The 26,552-nt window shown below is 36.1% G+C and overlaps 1 protein-coding gene across 11 annotated transcripts in view; it reads right to left on the bottom strand.

Moving 5' to 3' along the window:
- The window catches only part of LOC149772737 (rap guanine nucleotide exchange factor 6-like), a 314,757-nt gene that overhangs the window by 254,605 nt on the left and 33,600 nt on the right, over nucleotides 1–26,552 (bottom strand). For all 11 annotated transcript variants that reach the window (XM_089947349.1, XM_089947357.1, XM_089947356.1 and 8 more), the window contains one exon: nucleotides 10,773–10,900. In XM_089947349.1, coding sequence (XP_089803475.1) covers nucleotides 10,773–10,900 — 128 coding nt within the window. The remainder of the gene's footprint in view (nucleotides 1–10,772; nucleotides 10,901–26,552) is intronic.

Below are 26,552 nucleotides of genomic sequence, written 5' to 3'. Positions count from 1 at the left end.
TGTAATATGTTGCAACTTTGACCTGATTTTCAACATCAAAAATACTAATTTCATGAATATATAATTCTGTGTACCAGAGTAATTTAAGCTTTTCTTTAATGCACAATCTGAATGAATCTTGTGATCAGGTAAGAATGTTTCAGAAATACTGTCGAAAATATTTTCCAATGAATCTGCTGCTGATGCTACTGGACTTGTGATAGGAAATAGGACATTTAGGATAATCTGGCTTTTAATTCACAATACTATATCTTCTTTTTAAATTTCCACTCTACAACTTAGAGAAATAAATTATTTAATTTTAATAAACTTGCTAGTTTCAATTCTTTTTTTGTTACTTAGTTTAAGACAAGGGAAACTCTTACTCCAAAACCCTGGCAGATGAAGCTCATTAGCCTTGAACGGCAGTTCGTCTAGGAGAAGGAAAAAGTGATTCAAAACCCACCAAGTTCCATCCATTGGATGATGGCTCCACTGCCTTTTGGATATCTTCGGGAGAAGAAAAGACTACGGGAGTAAACCCAGACAGAAAATCCAGAGTGGAGCCCCCAAGGCAGCTGGGTGCTGACTACAACTTCCTTCCAGCAGCTCCTGCATCCAAACTGGTGCCAAATGTCATGCTCAGCATTCCTTTGGACCCCACCAGCAAGGACGAGAGGAGGATCCTGACGTCTGGGCAGCCCAGGATCTCCATACTCCATGCCCAGGCTTGTGCCCTGGAGAGGTCACTCCAGTCTCGCTACTGAGTGAGGAAACAACATGGAAACTGACAGTTTACGGGTTATAAGTCCCACCTGATTGGCGTAGGGAAGGGGCACCACGGGTCAGCTTTGACGGTAGGAGGGATCACTATGTCCCACTGGCTGACAACCGCCCGCCTCAAGCCGGGCAGCCCCGGGTCAATAAGGTGTTGACCCGCCATCATCTGCCTGCTCCAGTGGGTGTCTGGAGCTCAGTGTGTTGCTCAGCATGACAAGCAGACGGAAATTCCACAGCAGACAAAAGAAACAAGAAACCAATAAAGACTCCAGTTCTTCGATTTGCAAGCTGGAATGTGCGCACCATGTGCATTGGCATCTCTGACGACCTTAGGGAGGTGGACGACACCAGGAGGATGGCCATCATCGATAGAGAACTCACCAGACTAAACATCAGCATTGCTGCCCTCCAGGAAACCAGGCCTGCCTCTAGTGGCTCCCTCAGAGAGGAAAACTACATCTTCTTGTGGAAGGGTCAAGAACCTGAGGAGCCCCGCCAGAACAGAGTAGGCTACACCATCAAAAACAATCTCCTGCCCTCGGCTGAACCTCCCACAGGGGGCACTGAGCATCTCTTGTCCATCCGCCTCGCCACTGCTGCAGGTCCTGTCAACATCCTCAGTGTCTATGCCCCCACCCTCACGTCTTCAGAAGACACAAAGGATCAGTTCTATGGGCAGCTGGACGAACAGATCAAAGGATGCCCCAAAGACAAACCACTATTCCTCCTTGGCAACTTTAATGCCAAAGTAGGTGCAGACCAAGAGTCATGGATTACCTGCCTCAGATATCATGGCACTGGAAAGGCCAACGAAAACGGTCAGAAACTGCAGGAGCTGTGCACCTATCATGGCCTGTGCGTCACAAACACGTTCTTCAAGTGTAAGCCACAACACAAAGTGTCATGGAAACACCTCAGGTCTCATCGCTGGCACCAACTCGACTTGGTCATCACCTGGCACTCTGCCCTTAACAGCGTTCTCTCCACCAGAACTTACCACAGTGCAGACTGCGACTCCGACCATGCCCTGGTGAGCAGCAGTTGCGAAACAGCCATACACACTACACCGCTCAAAACCAAAAGGACGCCCTCACATAAAACACTGCGTAGATGTCGGTCCCCTCCAAGGTAGAGGAGTACGAGTCCGCTCTGGACAAGGCTCTCCAGGACCTGCCACAGCTCAATGACACAGCCAAGTGGAATGCCATGAAGGGTACCATCTACAGTACAGCCATGTCCATGTTTGGCAAGAAGGAATGACCCAGCCAGGACTGGTTCAACACACACCTATCAAGGATGGAACCACTAATCAAGGAGAAACTAAAAGCCTTCATAGCTTACAAAAAATGCCCTAATAATGGATGCTTGCCACTCTCACCCAACGCATCGCTAGACAGTGCATGAATGAGTACTGGCAAAAACTGTGTGAAGGAATCCAGCGCAGTGTTGAGTCCGGAAACATCCAAAATATGTACAGTGGCATCAAGAAGGCTCTAGGCCCTAGAGTGAAAGGGGTCGCTCCCCTGAAATCTCTGATGGGAGAGAAGATCACAGACTGTGGGCAACAGATGGGTGGAGCACTACTCAGAGCTATATTCCTGAGAAACGTCAGTCACCAATGCAGCCTTCAGCAGCATAAAGAATCTGCCCACCATGGAGGAGCTCGACAAAGTGCCAACCTTAGAGAAGCTCAGCAAAGCAATCGACTCCTATCCCAAATGACAAAGCACCAGGTAGTGACAGCATCCTGCCCAAAGCTATCAAACGTGGGAAACCAACATTGCTTCAACCACTGCATGAGCTACTCTGCCTCTGCTGCAAGGAAGGAGCAGTCCCCCAAGACAGGCGCGACACCACAATTGTGACTCTTTACAAAAACAAGGGGGACAGCATTGACTGTCATAACTACAGAGAGAGAAGAGCAAGAGAGCAAGGTCAACCACTCTACATGATATTCATTGACCCCACCAAGGCCTTTGACTTGGTCAGCAGGAAGGGTCTTTTTGAACTTCTCAATAAGATCGGTTGCCCCCCAGAACTCCACAGCATGATTTTACCTACCTGAGGTCAACCATCAGCAACACTCTCTCACTTGATATGGAGCTGGACAGAAGGCTTGGAAAGGCAAACACCATCATGGCACGACTAACGAAGAGGGTGTGGGAAAACAACGTGCTGACAGAGCACACCAAGGTCCAAGTCTACCAGGCATGCGTTCTCAGACCCCTTCTATATGGAAGTGAGACCTGGAGTACCTACATGAGGCAAGAGTGCCAGCTCAACTCCTTCCATATACAGTGCCTAAAATGCATCCTGAAAATTAGGTGGCAAGACCGTGTCCCACACAGCAAGATCATGCAGCATGCAAATACCCCCAGCATGTACTCCCTGCTGAGCAAACGCAGCCTTCGATGGCTGGGACATGTCCAATGCATGGAGGATGGGAGGCTGCCAAAGGACATCCTATATGGACAGCTGACCACTGGCACGAGAAGAGTCGGCCTCCCCTCACTCCATTTCAAGGATGTGTGCAAGAGGGACATGAAGGCATGCGACATTTCACCTGATGGCTGAGAAGTGCTGGCCAAGGACCGAGGCACCTGGAGACTGACAGTAAGCAAGGGCATATCAGTCGCTGATGCAAGGAGAGGCCAGTTGGTGGCAGAGAAACATGAGAGGAAGAAGAATGCAGCAGCAACCACAGTAACTCAGACTTAACAGTATTTCTGCACCAACTGCAATAGGGACTGTCACTCACGTACAGGCCTGCACAGCCACAGCAGACGATGCCAACACCCCAAGGGCGCTATTCGCATGGTCTCTCGAGACTGAGTTGCCAATGATGATGCGTTTAAGACCATAGAGTCATAACATACTCATCATATTAAAACTGGCACATGCATAAAAACAATCCTTGACAAGTCAATTGTTTATGACCAGTAAGCTGATCAACTACCCAAAGCCAACTTGAAGAAGATGAAAGTTGGGAAATCCTTGATACAAACAAATCTACAACTAAAGTGTAACTGATAAGTTAAAAAGAAATATTTATTCCTTATTTTTGAAATCTTGATTTAAATAGTAAATATTCAAATTATCATATCAGTGCTAGTAAATGCAAGTCTGAGGATGAACAACACAAAATGTAATGACATACTATTTATTGATCATACATAAAAGAAACTGAGGCCAATTATGTATGATGAGAGTGTGGTACATATCAACACTAAATAAAGGTATTCATATATGTATTGCACCAAAATCACAGGATACAAAACTTTGGTAAGCTAATACAGAGCTTGAGTTATATGTATTTTAGCCAGATAACCAACATTAAATAAAATTTCTTGGGAGACTTGAATGTCAATCTCTCTGTTTCTGAACTTGCCCATAGACAAGTGCCCTTTATCTTGCCTGGGAGTGAGCAAATGGATTGGTAAATCCCTGCTCCTGCATGTCATACGAGTCAAACACTGAAGGCAACCTGCTTGTAAAGGAAGCATCCACTGTTGATGTTCAGCCAAGAAGCTATTGGATGCTTCAGATAATTTGACCGATTATTTTTTTGCCTTAATCTTAATTTTACATGCCATTTTGGTTTTTTTTTATAACATGTTTACCTCTGTTTTACTTTTTTTGGTGGTGAAATGCTTACTTTTAATTGAACAAGTTTGTTTTTCTTGAGACACTGATATGGTTTTTGTCTTTAACAGTTCTTCAGCATAACTTCTGCTGGTCACTATACAGTAAGGATTTTTTTAATGTGATGTTAAACCATATATATATATATATATATATATATATATATATATATATATATATATATGGACAAATCAGGACCAGCTATAACGCAAGTAATCTGATTCGCGGTGGGGGTGATGAAGAACAAAATAACCAAAGATTGGTCAGAAAAGTCAAATGACTAAGCATTCAATTATGGTTTTCAATAATCGATAATAAAGTATTCAAGTTTCTTCTTTGTAATATTTCACCTGTGCACCTTTCTTTTAAACATTTTCACTGCACTGCAACCCAGATATTTATTAGATGAGCAAGTTTTTGTGAATTGCTTTACTGAGATCATGGCTACCTTTGCTACTGACTGACTTTAGAGTGAAAAAATTATGATAAAACTTTATCTTAGAGCAGCCAAATGAAAATCTAAAAATGCAGTAATAATTAAAATATATGTACCTCCTTCATGCAAAATTAGCTATCATAATTTTTGCATCCATTGATGAAAGCAAAATAATTCTAAAATTTTGGGTATTTTTATACTGCCACAGCAAAATTAAGAGCAACGAAATACGAAATTATGAACTTATTAAAGACAAAATAACATATCATCAAAGGCCACACAAAACTGTGCAAACTTTAAGACTCCCAGATATCAGTCACACATATAACTCGTTGTGTCCACCAAACAGTGTACTGCTTTGAGTGCTAAGTTTTGCTCAGTTTTCTTTACGTAGTTGTAGAATGTCAGAAATCATAAAGGAACCATGTGACTACGATTAAAGGAGTGCCAATTGTTTTTACAAATAGCAGAAGTTTTGTCCAAATCAAAGGTAACAGTTATGTTAGATTATTGGTTGTAGTAATTGCTAGAATTGGTGTTTCTGAAGAAGGGATGTTCTTTCACTGTAGATTTATGTAGGCTTGATTGAATCTGTAAAAATGACAGTTACATGGCAGGCCACATTTCTTGACAACATCCTTATTACTATTTTTGCTTCATAACAGCTGCATTTAACTTAGGATTTAGTAACGGCTTTTGTACTTAATGTAGCAAAATTTGTCCACTTGCAGCAAGTACTATGCTGATTTGTCTATATCTTCTGGACTATTGTGTTTTGTAATGCTAATAACTAAGGCATGAAAGTTCATTATCTCTCTGTTATCTCTCATTACATGTTGAACCTTTTGACATAACTATTTATTTTCTCTCCACCCATTTATTTATTTGGCTTCTATTCACATTTTTTACAAAATTATGGATTTTCCAACACCACATGTAATGTTTTCATTTATCTGAATATTTATAAATCATTTGCCATATTAGCTGGGATTTGGTGTCCATGCTATATACATAACAAATGCAGTCTTTGAAAGAAATATGGTTAATTAACTTAACCCTTTACCTCATGCAAGTGCCTTTGGACACCTCTACTCCATTCGCATGAAAGCGCCTTTTGACATCTCTACTCAATTCGCATGGAAGCGCCTTTTGACGTCTGCTGTTAACATCAGCTATTTTAAACCAGTTTTCATAGCGCCACCTTTGGGGAAATCCCCTAATAAATACTACATTCATTTCTGCGAATGACAATTACGTCAGATCACGTGATCACTGTTTATGCTCTGGTTGATATCTGCTATTTAAAGTAACTGGTTCGTAATCTCCACTCTCCAAAATGGATTTCATTCAGTACTTACGAAGTTTTCACGATTAGAATCACAACTATGAAAGCTTCAATAACTTAGGTAAAGGCTCTGATATTGATACAGGCAGCAATTAGGTTTAATAAATTATCAAATTCAGATTACTTAGTGATGTAGACACAGATGAAAAACTTGTAAATTTCAAGTATGAAAAATGGCAGCTATGGTTGGTCATGCGGCCTCACTGACATGACGGTGAACAAGTTCTCTCAAGATTTTAAAGCACATAAAAAAGTCTTCCATGAAAAATAATTACATAGCTATAACAATCAGACTTTACTCTTAAATTTTTCCACACATAATGGATGTGTACCAAAATGTAAAATGGTTCAAATTGCTGTTAAATGTAAATACACTACATTGCTTAACAGTTGACAGGCAGGCCTACTCGTACGAAAAAATAATTTTTTCTGTGTCCTAAGACATATGCATGTATAAAAAATCATTTTCGGTGACTCGACACTCATTGAACTGTTATCAAGTAGTATGATTGATTTTGTTATTATTTTGCAGGTGCATATTTTCTGATTTCTCCAACATGAAATTAAAAAAGGTAAATACAGACTTCCAAATTCGCTGGGTGGTTGAGTTTAGCCAGGAGACCTGGTTGAACTCTAACGTACAGTACTTACACAGTGCAAAGCATGCATAGCATCACTTAAATCCATCCCAAACATATTAGATGCAGATTTTGCTTTAATCATTTTTTCAACCAAATTGCATTCTTCTAGATAACATTTCAGCAAGTCCTTAATAGCTGTTTCATTTAAGTTGAATCACACGCTCACAAGTTACTAATTTTCAATGATATAAGCGATCCTACAAACTGAGGTAAGATTTATGAAATGGTATGCATGTTTAATTGTACAAGGCACATAACCAGCATAACTTTCATAAAGGCTGAAATTCTCATTATAAATCAACTAAGATCATCTTGAATCTATGTTAGTTTTGTGTTTTGGCTGAACAATATCAAACTTTCCACACAATTTAAAGCCTGATGTTTCGGTGTCTCCTTTGTTGATTGTTGGAGTGTGTGTGATTTGGAATTTTAACATAGTTTTAAAAATATTTCAGTCATATCACTAAGACGTCTGCAGTATGGCAGTTTATAGAGATGTCTAGCACTGGGACACCATGCCGCAGACATTTAGCATGACGTCGAACACAGTCACATTATCCCGACACCTGGCCGACCAGTCCTAACACTAACCTCTTAATGCTGAGCGCCAAGCAAGGCAGCTGTTAGTACCATTTTCATAAGTCTTTGATATGACTCGGCCAGGGATCAAACACATGACCTCCCACATCCGAGGTGAACACTCTAACCACTAAGCCACCGGAGCAGTAGATAGTTAACACATTAACCCCTAGTGACGACTTAATGGGGCAGGAGGTAGTAGCCTACTGCGGAGCTCTGTAGCATCATAGTCATGCATGATACACTAAAGTGGGTGGTATTATAGAAAGGTAGACAGATGTAGCTCTACAATGATACCAAATAATCTGGAATATCTAGTTGCACGACAAAATACAGATAAAAAAGTCATTTTTTTGACCCAACTATTTTCTACCCAAAATTTGCCCGTGGTCAGAATCCGATTTTGTGTCCGGATTTCAGACTTTTGGTCTCAGATCCAAGGCAAACAAGTATGAACTGCAAACAGACAGATGAGCATTTGGAAAAGGTAGGATAAGATAGGCATTTGGAATAATGAGTGGTCTCCATACAAAAATAATGGCTCCGTTATGCAAAAAAAATATTTAAAAAATCAAACTTTTACCTTTCTGCTCATGTGCGAGTCAAATAGCCAATGAAATAAATGTTTCTAACACAACTAGGCAGTATGTTATTGAAAGATCACCGGGGATATGGTGTTTTCGGATCTATTCAGAAATAGCTTTCAAAATGTGTTTCCTACTCGATTTTCAGGCGAAAATGACAAAAAGCACCAGGGGTTAATGTGTTAAGCGGGAATTTTGACCGGCAACTATACCTGTACATTGATGTTTAATTGCCTAAAATCGGGAGGTTTTTCATGGAATTTTAAAGCCTTTTTTTTCACTAAATGTTAATCCATCTTCCGAGTCTAATATGGGCGAAATTCACAAAGGACATGCGGTTTCTCCCTGTGACGCACCTTTTTTTCCCCATGGGATGAGCCCTATTTTCATATTCTGGTCAGCTGTGGCCATACTGCACAATAGCTAAAGGTTAGTCTTAAATAAACAAGCAAGAAAGCCAGCGCGACTAAGTAAAAGTTAATCCTTATTGATGAAACTATTTTGTGAAAATGACTGGCCCTCCGTCATAATTCAAAGAAACCATGTTCTACACTACCATGTGTTACGCAAGCACCAACAACTGATTGGGAAATAAAGATTACCAATTTTGTTGAACTAAAGGTACCTAAATAGGCAGCCTCACGGTACCGAAACATGTGGCAACTATTTTCCCCTCATTGTATGTCCAACCTTATTCCCTTATTGTCAACCAAAAGGCATTTAGTATTGTCTACTATAAAACATTTGTATTTTGAATTAATATTTTGAGGACACATATGCTGTGTGGTATGTACTTTCATTCCTTCTTTAATATAACGATGGTAATTAACATTCCTGTATACTGTATAAAAATGCCAGGTGCTCACTCGTGTCAGTTTCTTTGGTGGGAATAGAGCTACAGTATATGGAGCTACAGCAATCACTGTGATCATTCTTTATATTGAAATTAATTACCGACAATTTTATTGTTGTGGTTTATTTTTTGTTCTGGTTTATTTTCTGATTTTTGTATTGATGTAGTGAAAAAAAATTCTTAAATTTACATGAATGTTTAAACGTAACTTATTTTGTGACGAAGCGAATTCTTTCTAGTAAAGTAATTATTTCATCATGATAATATTCACAGTAGTCCTACATGCAAGACCTCGATGCTGATATTTATGTTTTGGGCATCAGGGTCATAGCACTAAAACATAAATAACATGTGATACCTCTTATATATAGGACTATATTCACAATGGATACAACAGAACATGCCTTCCATGGAGTGCATACCACATATCTATTTATATAGGAGTTTTTTTTAAGGAGAAATTACAAACAAAGACATAATGTAATAATCAGGAGTTCTCTGCAAAAATCAGGAGATATTATGAAATTGGGAGGTAGGTGTGGAGTGACCCCATAATTCATCAATTGTTTTCTTTTCTCCCAGCGTGAGAGTTGACAGGTATGGTGTAAGGTCGATTACATCAAAGCAAACTACAACTCAGCTTTGACGGTATTGGCATAATTTTCGGAGGATTATTTCTGAAAATTCATTATTGTATTTTGGAGATATCATTAAAGTTTAGTGCAGTGGTGCCCATGATTTGACTCCAACAATGTACTTCATTAAGCTCGTGTTCAAACCTACGATGTACATGCGGTGGCGAAATTATGTAAATACATTCAGTAGCCTAATTGCGAGCGTTGAATCAAACCGTATTGTTGTTCATTGTTTTGTCATACTAGGATCACATTTGAATAGGTATTTAAAATTTCAAGGAAAAAAACCCAACTAATTACTGGTACACTGATATAAAATGTCCAATGCAATGATGCATAAACAAACAATAATTGACTAGAAAGGGAGAGGTAGAGTTACAGCAACTCACAAATGCTCAATTCTTGTCATTGTTCGATCAAATTATACACCAATCTAAATTAGGCAGAACCAATAAGAAAACAGAAAATTAAATAAATTACTTTTCAAACACCATTATACCATTTCTTTTTAATAATCATACATACCATGCCCGAGATAAGTATACGTGTACTTTTTGTTAAGATAAGTTTGCCTAAATAAATGCATTTATAACTTACTGCATGCATCTTGTGTTGATATCTGTTCAATGGGGGGGGGGGGGGGGTCGGCTTATATGCAAATGGACTTATATTTGAGTATATACGGTAATATTGGTTTTCTTCACATGTGTGTACCTGACCACTGAATACTGGCAAATAGCACAGATGAGAAAAAAGTTAATCTTGTATATGTTCCACAGGTAAGTGTCCAATTACATATGTTTGTTATATGTCAAGTTACTCCTTTATGTCAAGTTTCACAGAAAGCTTCAAATAAAAGAGGAAATATTCTGTATTATTATGCTTGTTTGTGCCTATACCCACTTGAAATTTGTGCAAAAATAAGACAAGTTACATGCGCAACTTTTTCAATGTGTTGTTTTTATCATTATGTTTAAGTCAAAATACAAAACTCTGAGGTCAGTATTATTGCTCAAAGGTATCGACTAATACCTAGAAAATGTTGTTTACATATATTCAATTTCTGGCACATATGTAACACTTTTCGGACCCACGATCTCAGCCAAGCAGTGAGATAACCATCTAAGAGATATAATTCAAATAATTCATGGACATGGAGAAGCATATCAAAGTATACCCAAACAACATATAAAAAGTATCTCTAACCAATTAAAATGATATTTGACCAATTCTTATGAACAATTGATCATCAGTCTTTAAACTCAAATTCATTCCCAACACTAACTTTTGATACATACCAGTAAAGAATGTCATTGGCATCGTGATACTCATATCTAACAGTCCTACAAAGAGCTCGCAGAGCTGGTTCCCGGAGGGATGACAGTGCTTCCATGCCATGGAGGTATGCAAAGATGACATCCAAATCCTGCAAAGAAAGTACACAAATATATATTTTATATTGATTAATATCAGCAGTGTCAAAAAAAATTCAGTTATATTGGTACTTTCAACTGGTATGAAAAAGTTCTAGTTTTTAACAAGCCTTTTATTATAGACAACTTTGGTAGTCATTTATGTAGTAGTGTTTCTTTAATGGAAATTTCTCTATCATACAGCAGATTATCATGTCCCATCACAACACTTGTGCTTTTTTCCATATATATATTTCAATCTCATGGCTATCCTATCTATCTCAACCTCCCTCCCTCTCCCCCACCTCTCTCTCTCCCTACCTCTATCTCTGCCCCCCCCCCATTCTTTTTTTCTCATATAAAATATTCAACTTGTGAAAATATTTTAAGATTTAACAGTGTGGTCAATATTTACATGGTAAAGATGCAGCTAGGGAGGGTAAAGATATGAAATCATATTTGGAAAGAAATATATTTTATGCAATAAAATTCTTAAATAATATGCCTTTTTAATGTAAATTTCAAAATCAAGATTTTGTGATGCTTTTCTTCTTGTTGAATTGGAAAACCAGTGATCTTTATTCAAAATATATTTACAACTTTCAGCAAATAAAATTTATAAATATCAATAAGTGCACAAGAAGTATTTGGATATGGAAACTAAAGCAATGACAACAGCTAGATACATTTTCAAGATGCAATTACAGCAATTCTCCCATGTAAGCATGCATACATACATACATATATATATACACACACACACACACATGCATATTCATGTTCTGAGAAAAAAAGGCAAATTTCCAATGGCTTTGGATTGCACACAAAAAACAGGCATGTGCATGTAAATGTCATCATCATCCATGTTAAATAACTTGATACTTGTCATTAACTTCAAAAATTAAGTAGAACAATTGATTTTATTTGCCTGATTATGAACTTCCAATTGGTAGACATTTCTCAATCAATACTGAAATTATCATTAGAACTGTTCACTGTTCGAGAAACTGAATAAATTAAAATATTATTCTATCTGTAGACTAATTGCAAACCTGTGCAATCATTTTTAAACTAATTTTCTGGCTATGTATTTTATCCTACTTTTTCAATATCTTTTCCCACCAAACTTTGCTTGGTTTCAAAACTGAACTACATGTACTTGACTCTGATTTATGTGTATTTATTCAGTGAATTTTTTACCTGTTTACTGAAGACATTTTATCATTCTTTTGACATACTAAATAACATACAAGTAAGCATCATTTCAATTCCAGTGTACAAACGTAACATGTGTTATAATACATCAATTAATAATAATTTTCGGGACACAAAAGATGTGGTATCAAATACTTTGATGATAAAGGCTAATTAATTAGGGAAGGTTGGGATAAAAGAATGTTGGATACAAGAAAAATCAGCGTGATTCACTTTACTGTTATAAGCAAGAGAACCCTGGACTCTAATGGACTGTGTAAGTCAGGGACAATAAAACACCGTTAGCCATGACAGAGCTCAACATTTACAACCTTGTAAGGCTGCAACATTTGCCAAAATTAATAAATATTTACACAGTTTACAACAGCCGAAATTATAGTACATTTACTTGATCAAAACAATTAGAAATGCAAACTATCTCACTATCTACCAGATAGGCTCACTAAAAAGCTGACAGCTTATAATGATGTGCATACTTTGTCTTCCTGAACTTGAAATTGTCATGACTAGATTCACTCTGCAAAACATTTCATTGGTTGAATATATCTAACTATTCCAATGAAACATACACAGGATTAGAACTGAGTATCACAACAGATTTTGTACCAGGGTTTTTCTCAACACTTTTTTTTGCTTAATGAAAATATTTAGTGGACTTAAGAAATTATGTATTGTTGATACCGAAAACAAGAATGCTTCTGAAAATTGAAGAGTAATTAAAAGTCTTCCAAAGGCATACATATACTCACTTATATCAATAAATAAAACATGACATGTGGTTTTCATGAGAGGGAAAGGTGTTTGTTAATCAGAAAATGCACAACGAGGTCCACAAACATAGAGCACACTATAAGTGAGGCACGAGTTACCAGGGACCTCCAGAAATTGAAAAAAATTGCTTTGACATCGAGAAAACCGTGGGGGGGGGGGTGTTAGGGAAACGGGCTGTTTATTGACTGAATCCTTATTTTGCAAACACGTCGATAATAATTTTTAATAACGCGCTTTTTCTAATGAAGGTGTTCATTATTCTGTTTAAATACCATTTATTTTCAAAATGTCCAACATATGAAAGATCGTTCCAACTGGTTTCAACAACCATCACGTGTATGCGAATAAATGTTTATTACGTCACTGTTTTTTTTGTTTTCTTGATAAGTCTGGAGCCTGTACTGGTGTTTAATATTAACCCACCAAATCGGGAGTCCCCATAGCAGGGAAATAGACTAACTGTTGATACACCACCAAACAAGATTACTTTTTTCAAAAACACGTGACAATCGTCTATGTCGAAACTCAATTTTTGTATTGTTCAATTAGTACAATATTAATGTCGAGATTTCATTGGAAGTAATAATGAAACTTCTTATCATCCTTGAGGATATCTCTAAGTGATAGTTAAAGAATTCTGTGAAACTCACTTGCCCACAATGGTCCGTATCTGTGAAATTAAGCTCTCTATTTTACTTAGTATCCATTTCGCTTGGCTGCCTCATTATCTTTAATCACAGTTATGAAAGAGTGGGTTAATTTAAGGTAGTTTATGTTACATACACAAAAACATGTATAAGTGTTCAATTGATCAAATGAAGAGAGTTCACCCGACATACGACTGGGGCCACTAAATTTTAATTTTGTAAGATTTTTGTGCCTTTTAACTTTTCTTTTATTCCACCTCCTTTTTTTGATTCAAAAGACATAATTAACATGATAATACAAAGGAGGCCAGCTTTTAATTCAGTGTAACAATACAACATTTCCGAAAGTCATTTATCAAAACACGATCAACACTTAATTAGGTTCTCAGAGAAATGCTCGCGGACATAGCTGTTACGGTAGATTGATGTATTTTACATTTAATTACAAGAGGACACATTGTCTTTATGATGATTACACTTAAAAGGAACTAAAAGATAGAACTAATACACAAATTTCAATTGATAATTTTTTTATTTAATGTAATTTATTTATTAAAGTACTGCCTCCACTTGGAGTGACATTTTCATTGATTTAAATTTCCTTAAATATCGTTAATTGCGTGTGTACTAGGAATGTCGTTTGGAAAGAAAATGTAAAAGTTTGTATGACCAATTTGTACATTTGAGATTTCGTAGTATTGATTAAATTTTCCAGGTCCTATCTACCATTTTTGACGACAAAACGAGCAATACATCAAAGTTTCCATACCAACTTTGATTGCAATTTTCTTCAAGTTCAACAAAAAGGGATCAATTTTTGGGGTATTTTCCGGTTTAAAAAATGGGGTCCACATCTGACACTGCATAATAACCAGGTTTGTGAGTTATCAGGGTGCGAGTTATCAAGGGAGTGGTGTAATTTGGACACTGCATTGGCATACATGACAGGTGTCAAAGATATGACTATAGGATCATAAATAGAATATATTTGTCGCCTATAATTTGTAACAGATAAAACATAAAACTTTTTGTAAAAACAAAATACTTTTTTTAATTTTGTCCTGAATAATGAAAACATCCTATTAATATCATTAAAGTTGTAACAAGAATCCTCAGGAATTTCTGTACATTCCTTACTGATGGAAAATACTGATGTATCAGTACAGTGAAAATTATGACGTCACATAGCACAGGAAAAATACTGCAGTAAACCAGTATATCAGTAATACCAAAAACCTCTCGTTAGGATTATCATGATGTAACTGATAATACTGCCTGACGTATTGCCTGGACATGCACACTGGATGCATTGGTAGAATCTACAATGACTAGAAAACTACGCAACAGCTTACAAACTTAAATCACTGCTTCTTAAAAATAAAATACTCCTGTTAAAAATTTCTGTAATATATAAATCATGTAATGTAAAAGAATATAAGCAGCATTATCATTAAGTAATGCAGTTCATGATAAAACAATTTCTTGTCAATTTCTGCTTTCTCCTTGCAATGCCACATTCAATGTAAAACTTGTACAGGAAGAATTAATAGAAAAACTGTACTAAAAGTCCTCTTAAGCAGAGATGTGGAAATATTTAACTTAATAGGGCAGTTAGTTCCTGACAGGCACATGTATGTCCATTTATATGTTTACCAACGTAAACATCGACCAGCACCAAACTGAACTTAAACATTTATACATGTAAACGTGTTGCAGCCTTACTGCCTTGTCATTGTTCCTATACTGGTCATGATACTTACAAAAAAGTACAACCTCAACATTTAGGGATGTAAAAGGTGACACCAATTGAGTAGCAAAGTTAAACCAAAGTCAGGAACAAGTTATACCAAAGAGAAGTGAAACAAAAAAACTTTTAATTCAAAACTTGTTACAATTTTGTTTTCTCATGATTCAAACACAGAATGAATAGGATTCCATCGTTTTCTCTCCTTGCATGTTTGTGAAATTATTTATCTCTTTTAATGTAGTTTTGTTGGCATATCATCCCCATAAAACCTTTTGTGATAATTTTGCAATGGCAGTCTCTGAAAATTAAATAGTCTGTCCTTTATTCAAATCAAACAAAATTTAATAAACAGTTTCATGTAATGCTACAAATAGAAAACAAGGAAATAAAATGGAGGTTGAATGGTGTGCTCAGGGCTCATATCATTGTTTACAATTTATGATCAGTCATATAACAATACAAAAATAAGTTATAAATAAATGGAGAGTGTCATTTACCTTTGGCCACTGAAAAGGCAGTATTCCATTCAGAGAATTACACTTGCATTTTAAGCGGGCACATTCACGGCAATATTGAGCAGTAGCATGGAGAAATAGTTTGGCATTCTTTAAAGGTATAAAAGTAAGCCAAACTTTGGACAGGCATACAAAGTCAAATGCCTAAGCTAAGAACCAGTACCAAATTTATTTCGCTATGTGAAAGCTAGTTTGAAATATCAGTATTGATTCTTAAATAGGTCGTGCAAGAAAGGAGGGAAGTATCTTCCATCGTATTATTATACTGTACATGTATAACAAGTTTAATGTAAGCAACGATACAAGACCTTGAGATGATAAATAAATGTGCACAAGACATAAAAGAATAATCTCAAATTTTTGTTTTTATTTTTTTCATGTTGCAGAAAAGCATAATCCATACAGTCTAACGGAAAATGGTAATTTGGTGAAAAAAAGCATAATGGTTGGCACATATGTAAACCCCATACTGACCTACAATTCAGTAGGAGCAGCAATATCAAGATTTTCAAGATATATGCCAAGGCACCCATCACAGATGTCAGATCAGCACCATTTTACTAGACATCATTAGACATCTTTCAATGAAAACTCCCTCTTGTTAAGACCATCCACTCAGAAGTAGCAGCAATAACGAGATTTTCAAAATGAGTGCTATGGTGGTGATCTATTGTCTGTCCAAGCAGCACCATTTTCATTTAGAATAAACAATATCTTGTGATGAATATGTAAATTTTCCTTACAATCCTCTAAGTAGTTAGGGGTACTACTGTAACAACAAACTTGTGCTAACAGACCAATGGATGATGGACAACAGACCATATCACAGTTCCATGAGCTTTTCTGGTCTATGACCGGTAGAGCTAAAACAGCATGAATTTGCATGCTGCTACATGTTTATTGGTCTTGCTAAATATGTTTGGAATTTAAAATGTGACTGTCTTGAGAACATTAAACGTCCACCACTCTTAGAAGGAACATGAAAAGGAAAATGGTTTTGAACAGGACCTACTTTGCAGAAAACCTTATTTTCTTATTAAACTGATCTTGACCATTACTGCCTACCTCTAGACCCCAGAAACTTTAGGTTGCTTTACTTAGCCAAGTGCATGCCATATACAAAAGTTTGGTCAAGGAATTTAATTTAGAATAAAAGTTCTGCTGCAAAACCCACATTTCTTCGAGCCACAATGACTTTGAGTTTTTACTTTTTGACCCCCATCAACAGACCTCTTACATGCCTTAACCCTTTACCTCATGCAAGTGTCTTTGGACACCTCTACCCCATTCGCATGAAGTGCCTTTTGACGCCTCTAAACCATTCGCATGGAAGCGCCTTTGGATGCATGCTGTAAACATCAGCCATTTTGAGCCAGTTTTCGTAGCGCCACCTTCAGGGAAAAACCCCTACTGGATACAACATTCATTTCTGCGAATGACAATTACGTCAGATCATGTGGTCACTGTTTATGCACTGGTCGATATCTGCTATTTAAAGTAACTGGGTCATAATCTCCACTCTCCAAAATGGAGGTCACGGATTTCATTCGGTACTTACGAAGTTTTCAAGATTAGAATCACAACTATGAAAGATTCAATAACTTAGGTAAAGGCTCTGATATTGATATAGGCAGCAATTAGTTTTTATAAATTATCAAATTCTGATGACTTAGTGATGTAGACGCAAACGAAAAACTTGTAAATTTCGAGTATGAGAAATGGCAGCTAAGGTTGGTCACGCGGCCTCACTGACATGACGGTGAACGAGTTCTCTCAAGATTTTAAAGCACATAAAAAATTCTTCCATGAAAAATAATTACACAGCTATAACAATTGGACTTTACTCTTAAATTTTTCCACACATAATAGATGTGTACCAAAAATGCAAAATGGTTACAATTGCTGTTAAATGTAACATACACTACATTGCTTAACAGTTAACAGGCAGGCCTATGGATATGGAGTCGAATAGGTAACAGGTATTCTATTTATAGTGTGCTGCACTTTGTAACTATGCTCTATGAGGTAGAGGGTTCAGTGCAAGCCCTCCACAAACTTTGGTCAGGATATGTGGTCAAGAAATAAATTTTTAAGCAAAAAGCCATTTTTCTTCTTTCAGTCTTAGTGACATTAGACTTTCTTACCCACTTCCATGAACCAAAAATTTTTAAAAAAATGTAAATGCAAGAAACCCCCAAAGTTTAGCCCATATTTGTGATTTAGATCTCAACTGATCATGCAAAAACAATTTTACTTCTTTCTGTCATGACTTTGACCTTTCTGCCCCAAATCAATAGGGTTCTTCCTAATCCTAAATGAAACCATCCACAATGTTTGGTAGTAGCAGATACAAGAGTCCTAATGTGTATACACCATTTTTTTCTTTCTTTCTTTTTCAGTCACAATGACCTTGATCTTTGACCTTTTGCCCCCCCCCCCCAAAAAAAATGATAGCCTTCACTCAAGTACAAGCCATTCACATAGTCTGGTAAAACTGTAGACAGGTGAGAATTTGAGCTACTGTGCAGATCCCATTTTACTACTTTCAGTGACAATGACCTTGACTTTTGTGCTTTTAAACTCAAAATCAATAGGGTTATTCCTTACCCCAAGTACATGCCGTCCATAAGGTTTGGAGGCAGTATGTGCTGTAGATCTGAAGTGTGATCATGTGGAATAGGAAAAGTCAAGGGCAGCATAATTTACTCCATCAAAATGATGGATGTATAACAAGTGTGGATGCAAGTGAAATTGCACATGTTGTTATTGCATTTTCTGTTGAGGAAATGAATACAAACTAAGATTTTTATTTTCTTTAACATTATAATTGACAAAAATGTGAAGATCTAACATGTTTTTTTGTTACTTCTTAAATGACAGTATATAGCAAAGAATGAGCTGATGTGCCCTTAAAGTACATTAAATCAATTTTTTTTATTGTGCATCAGTGTTCTTTCATATGGGAGAGAAGAATGCTGACTTATGATATTATATTAAAAAAATGGAATATTAGGACAAACATCTCTGAAAGAAAAGAACATGCATTAACATACAAAATGCTTCACATGAACAAGTTCATGGTTCAAAATTGTAACTGTGCAATGCAAAGTAATGTTTCCTTCTCTTTCCTCTGATCAAGAAATGGAGAATCAATATTTAAACCTAAATAATACAACACCTTGGATTAAATTACATGAAGAATTTAAATACTGAAACAGTGGTCTTTTGCCAGGAAAACAGATTTTGCTCATAGATTTTTCATGAGCAAACTCCTCAAGAGTGCTGAATGCAGTGATTCCAACTGTTCTACCCAATCTATTGTATGCCCACTACACCCTATCCAAAAACAGTATTCTACCATAACCCAATAATATATATCAAAATCCAATACCTCAAATATAAGTTAACCCAAAATACATCACAGGCCTGGTTAGCCAAATGGTTACAGCCCTAAATCAAGCACTTGGCATTTTTGAGTATGTCCTAGATCAACCTTCCAACTCTACAAATTGTAACATCAATAGTTATCAACTCATGATTCATGGTTATCTCTTGATTATTTTGTTTCCTCCACCCATAAAACTACTAAAGCCACCACCTTCACCACCCATAAGCTGATAGTACAAGTTATGGTAACTTCTTGTACAAATGAGTTCAATGGTAGAAAAATGCATTGCTCTGAAGCCTGTAACAACCAAAAAGTATTGCCAAGCAACCATTATTCTGTTAGTAAACCTTCCCATTAGCCAGTGGCAGACATGGGTCACTCACTCACTGCAAAGGATGTGACACTTGTTTCTGCTGACCAGCTTCAAAGTGCCATACCAGTGTAGATAAAGTAAATAAAATTCAATATTATTTGAATAGAAAATAAAATCTATATAAAAAAAAAAAAACGATGGAAAAATGCATCATAATAACTGCGAAATATGCTCAGGTGTGTTTTCGGAGTGTGTAGATCACCTGACGTCATATTTTGAACACACACCTTACTTCTGCTTCTATCAAAACATAAACAAAGCACGTGTTCCATACCATATTTGTTAGTTTGAAAAGTTTTATCATCACAATCATGCTAAGAGGAGATCGTGGACATTTAAGCAAGGGCAGCGGGGTCAGGTGTGTTGCAGCAAATTGTGGGAATACAAATGCTGATATGTTTTCCATGCATTCCTTCCCGAAAGACCAAGCACTTCGTCATAGGTGGACAAATTTTGTAAAAATCAAAAGAGCAAACTGGAATGGTCCAACTGAATTGTCTGCCCTCTGCTCCTTTCATTTCACACCAGAGTGCTTCCCATTTAGGTATAGATTTGAGGTTGAGTATATGGGTAGGGCACCAAAGAAAGTCAAACTCAATGATGATAATGTCACATCTATCAACTGTGTGAAAGAAACTGACAACTAAGCCAAGGTAACTGCAAATCTGTCAGAACATTCAACACCAAAGCATCAACGGTAAAGGCTTGAAATGTTGTCACCATCAGAGGAAGTAACTCGTCAAATGTCACCGCCAAAGAAAATAAGGGGCTATTCAAAGAGAGAAGCACCAAGGGTGAGTTTTTAATGACAAGTACCATATTATTATGTCTATGATATTCAACAGATCAGTCACCACATCAATTTCATTTGTACCATGTAGAGCATTCTTTCATAGTTTCCAAAACAAATGCAGTAAATATCTAATAAATCAACTTAGATATAAACATTTGATAAATATTGTCAAAATTTTCATGTTGCCTTCAACTTTGTTTGACCATGTGAATAGGAAAGTCTTTCTGCTGGTACATTTAGAAGGCCTACATATATATTTCATTGTCAGACTAATGTGTGAACCACTTTACATCCAGATATTTACAAACATGACGTGGTTAATTCCCATCCCCAATTTTAAAAACTCTCTATAAGACAAAATGTAGTAGAAATTTTACAATATTGTGTTATGATTTTTTTGGTGGTCGTGGTGTTATCATGTTCAACAATTTTTCAGTCATATCGTGATTAATTATTTTTAGGAAGTCAGTTAATAGCCATCAATATAAGTGACTGATAAATGTTCTCTAATAAGGTATGTTTTGGTTTAGATTATTGCTGCACATCAGGAACAATGTTCACAACAAACAGTGAAACAACTTGGGATCAAGGATTAGAAAATTCATTTGATGTTCTGAAAGAGGTACATAAAATTTAGCTTAATTGTGTGTATATATATATATATACAGTCAAACCCACTTATCTCGACCTCAGTTATCTCGACAACCCGCTTATGTCGAGCGTTTTGGTCCGGTCCCGAAAAAATTCTTCTTTGTTATGCTATTTTTTACCCGCTTATCTCGACCTCTGTTAAGTCGATAACCCGGTTATGTCGGGCATAAGTTTCGGTCCGAAGTAACATGTGGACCCGCTTAATTCGACGAAATGCAATGGTTTTCGGCGATACACTGTTCCAAGCTGCACGGGCATACATGATGGCGTCTAGCAGAGTTGGTTTATAGGATCGCTTTTCCTCAACTGCAAGCAAATAATTGCAAACTAAAGCTTTCCGATAATGGATTTTAAAAGCCTGAATTATTCCTTGGTCGAGTGGCTGAAGCTTACTGGTAGCATTGGGAGGAAGAAAATACACTGTGATTGCTTGTAACCCTTCTACACGTGGGTGAGCACGGCAGTTGTCTATTATCAATGCGATCTTTCGTTTTTCAAACTGTAAGTGGCAATCTAACTTGCGTAACCAGCTGGTAAAGATATCACCTGTCATCCAGCTATTTGACTGGCTTTTATAGTCAACGGGGAGAGAAGACCTATTCAGGTTTTTGAAGCATCTTGGATTTTCTGATTTTCCTATTATTAATGGCTTGATCTTGTCACTTCCATCCATATTTCCGGCCAAAAGCAAAGTTACTCTCTCTTTGGATTTTTTTCCTCCATGGCATTTGTTTCCTTTGAAATCCATCGTCTTGTTAGGCAGACATTGCCAAAATAGCCCCGTTTCATCAGCATTGTATATATCGCATGGCTTGAACTTGTCTAAGATTTTTGGCAAAACTTCTTTATGCCATTCCTTAACAGCCACATCTGAAACAGATGCACTCTCTCCACACACGGTTTTAAAACATATATTATTGCGCTGTTTGAAACAATCTAACCAGCCATGTGATGCTTTCCATGTTTTGTGTCCCAAGTCTTTTGCAAATTTCTCAGCCTGTTGCTGGATACGAGGGCCATCTACTGGGATATTTTCGGCATGGACGTTTTTAAACCATTTTAGTGTTGCCTCGTCGACATCATCGAACTTTGCGGAACGCATTTTCTTTCTATCGGGACCAAATTGTCCAAGTTCATAAGTAGTTTTGATTTTATCAGCATTTTTCTTCCAGCCTGAAATAGTGTTTGATGGAATGTTGTACTTGTTTGCCAAATCAGCACACTTTTCGCCTTTTTCAAACTCGCATTGATGCCTGCGGGGTAAGTAGTCTACTCAACATTAACTTGCTTTAATAAATACTCTTTGTAACCCATGCTAGCGAAAGGAGTGTCATTTGCACTCACAGTCAATGTACATGTACATGTACATGTATTTTCAAAAACATTTATTGATCTTTATCTGCGAGATACTGTCATATATTAACCTGGATATAATACAATCTTGGTTATTTTGCACCTAACACCGCGTTATGCGTGAATGGCGGGTGCCTGAAAGCAATCGGTGGATGTTTCTCTCTCACTCTCTCGTTTGTGATTTTCTTTGATCCATTTTTCAATCTGATAACATATTCAAACCTCTGAGTACAACCAAACATGATTTGTTTTTCAATATTCACATCAATTATAAAAATGCGTCGTGTGTTATCTGACATAAGTGATGCACACTACAGTAATGGATGCATACGCTACATGTGATATAAGGAGTTCATAGATATATTTTTTCTTTAATAAATTACTTATGATGATAAAAAAGGAATAAATGATAACAACACCAGGTTAGTTCATTTCATTTTATTATCAATTAAGCGTTTTGTTTATTTTATTGTAACATGCAGTGGGAGGGGATTCCAGTAAACACCAGCAAGAGACAGGAGTAATGCTCAAGGACATTTTTAAAATTACCGGTTTTTATGAACCCGGATATCTCGGGACCCGGTTATGTCGACGATTTTTTTACACCCCCGACGTAATCGAGATAACCGGGTTTGACTGTATATATATATATATATATATATATATATATATATATATATATATATATATATATATATATGAGTGACATTTCTGACAACATGCTTTAACAAAATGCATGTCATATTTCTAGAAATAAATTAAAGGAAGAATTACAATTTAAATGTTTGGAAAAAAGGATCGGTTTGCTCATCATATGGAAAAAATGTCCATATTTAAAAATACATTTTTTTATCTGTTCCAAACACATTCTGTTATGGTGGATAGGTGCTTTTATTGAATCCATCATAGGAAATTTGGGAACTATTTCTTTATCCCAAAAATAATTTCATCTTCTTAAAAATTATAAATGCAAAAATAACTTGCCCAAACAAGTACAGTATTCAAAAGTAATAAAACTGATGCAATTGACCTTTTTCAGGTAGATGAATATGAAACTGATAAAGTGAAGCCTCTGACTGCATCCACTGGTTGCCAAATCAACAAAAAGATAAAACAACGGTCTAAGAAATGCCAGACTTATATTAAGGCACCAAAATCAAAGACTCGACCTGCAGTTAAGATGATAAGCAAAGGTACTCGTATACTTTCATATAATCCCTTTGGTTATCATTTGTTCCGGAAAATCAAAGCCATTTTGTTTGTTCAATTAGTAGATCTATTTCTTATTGATCAATATTTGGTATGCAAAAGCATCTTATGGAGTGCATGTCATATAAGAATGTGACTTTGACTTAACTGTATTGGTCTAGTAATTTATGAATTTAGATACATTTTTGTTAGTGCATGCTTTAATTTTCATGCAATATAGCATAAAACCAAGCTTTGATGAATATATTTTATAACTTATAGGATCTAAAGTATTTGAAAAGCTTGAAGAGATTGTGACAGCACACAAATGAGAAAAGATGTACCAATCCTGTCATCTGGACAACAAGCTTCAGCACTGGAGGGATACCACTTAGTGATCCATCATTTTGCACCAAAGATGATTGGTTTCACCTATCATGGAATGTTTCCAAGTAAATCTTAAATTATTGCACACAAACAAAATACGGTTTCAGGTTTGTCAGTGTTTTGTTTATAGTCCAGTATATTCATCTTCAAATTAAATTATAGATATCAAGATCTGATCTTTTGATATCCTACAATGTAAAATTTGTATAAGTTTTTGGTGTTTTGGAATGTGTGCAAATAAAGTATCTATACAAATTATCTGGTTTTTGAAAGAATTACATACTGTATTTTGCATCTTTATTTACTTTGAAATAAGCTTTGGCTAGCTACATTGCATTTTAATGAAAACAACCAAAGAGAGCAAGCATGCACTAAGGATGGGAGAGCCAGATATAAAATAGTGTATTGAAAGTACAAGAAAGGAGAATACACTGTTGACTCAACATATGGTAAGAATATACACATCATATGGTAAGAATATACACTAGTAATTAATGAACAGAAAGGAATATATCACTTAGAGATATAAATACTGTTGTACCAAGCATAAGTACCTACTTTATTTTTTTTTATATTAAATTCAAACACTAAAGGCAAAATATTTGTTAAAGTTGACACTCCTTTAATTTTAAAGGTCATGATTCTGCCCTGTGGTAAAATATAAAAAAATATGCTAACAACTGTAAAGACCAATACTTTTTATTCATGTATTAACTTCAACAAAAGGTTGCAGTTTTTTGCTTGTAAAATACAATGCATACTAAATTTACTTTAATTTACTGATTATGTTGAATATCTGATGAAAACAGCATTCACAATGGACAGGTGTCTCACATGAATGTTGAAGGAGTAAAATTTCTGATAGATGTATCACCACCACTGTGTAGTCTGTATGAGAGGTCTGACAAGGATATTGCTACTCAAAATCTTCTACGCAGGTTTAATCCCTGTCAGCCTCATGAAAGCCAGTGTAGTTCAGGTTTTGATCAGGAAAGACAGTGTGGATCCTCTAAACAACACATGATAGAATGATGACTCTCGCTTCCTTGCCCAAGAAGTGACAACACCACCGAGCAAATTGTCTATATGCTGTTTACCGATGTCTTCTGAATTAATTTGAAAATTAAGTTGAAATAAAATATGCTTTATGCATTAGATCAAATTAGGAAATCAAGTTTTAGTAATGAGTGTTAATAGTAGCCAAGTGTGATTTATTATTACTCTGTATATCAAAACAAGTTAAATGATTCCAATATAATCTGTGCAGATATATATATATATATATATATATATATATATATATATATATATATATATATATATATGTCATTTTATTTTCCGACACAAAAAAAATGAAATAAAACAATATTTGTACATGTATATGTGTTGTTTTGGTATAAAGGTTAGGCAATGTAGGCCTCCAGAACAAGGGTTCAATCCACAAAAGTGTCATAAAATGACTGAAAAAGTGGTTTATTTATTTGCTGTATTAATAACCACAAAACTATAGTCATGCATAGATCAGGAAAATAAAATTTATGAAAACAAAAGAACATGAAAAATTACTCCGACATTTTACTTACTCATTTCCTTGTTCTGGACATTCTCCAAATTGTTGTTACTGGTAGTATGCAACTTTTAAAATATGTCTAACTGGACTGAATGGTGTGTTATACATTGTATCCCCCTGGTATTCATTGCAGATACTTGTGACCTTCTCTAAGTCACAACAACATACACATTCCCCTGCTATGGGTATTACCAATCAATGTCCACAATTACACATAAAATAGTTTACTTCTTTAATGCATAGTGCTGTGCTTGTCAAATTTAATCTCATATTTATGAACATATCAATAGCACAGTACAATGACACAAACTGACTAAAGTTATGAACAGGTGAAACAGTTAGTACAGCACTGTAAAATTAAATTAGATATGAAAGAAAACAGAAGTTGCAAGTAGACGTTTACCACAGAAAAAAGGGTTTATTTCATAGTTTCTAAAAATCAACTATTAACATACATGAGAAATTCGAAATGTTAACTTACAATACAGTGTACAGAATATGAATTCAATTTTACTGTCATGAGGGTAATATCCTGCTTATTTCAACATTTGTGCAAAAGAGGACCCCCTCTCCTAGGAATCTTAAGTACTTCTAAATCGTATTAATTTGTTCACATGTTTTCGAAGCTTATGACCTTGATCCGATGTACCTTTTACGTCTCTACCCATGAAATGCAATACACATGTACAGTCTTTATTATAGGTGAGAAAAAATCCATTTGTAAACGAACAGGAGACTGTTGAACAGTACTGTAAATATCGTCGGATACATATATTTATCGTAACTTAGATCATAGACATATTCAGAAAACAATTACCATGAATTGTCCTTAGATCTATCTTATCTCTCTTCTTCGTCATCTTCATCTGCAACTTCAGATTCGTCGATATTGGAAACACAGGGTTCAAACTGGTAACGATTAATTTGGGTGCTGGCAGCCGTTTCTACACCATTATCAGAATCTTCCAAACTTATTACTACCCCATCTTCGAATGGTGAAGACTCGCAGGACAGTGACAATTCACTTCCTTCAGCATCACAACTTTCATGTTGAGTTTCTGAAGACTT

The sequence above is a fragment of the Sinohyriopsis cumingii genome, unplaced genomic scaffold (genome assembly GCF_028554795.1).
Source record: "Sinohyriopsis cumingii isolate HCF-2022 unplaced genomic scaffold, ASM2855479v2 utg001180l, whole genome shotgun sequence".
In the NCBI taxonomy this organism is placed as follows: domain Eukaryota; kingdom Metazoa; phylum Mollusca; class Bivalvia; order Unionida; family Unionidae; genus Sinohyriopsis; species Sinohyriopsis cumingii.
The sequence above is the reverse complement of the archived record's forward strand: the minus strand, read 5'-3'. Positions and strand labels throughout refer to the sequence as shown.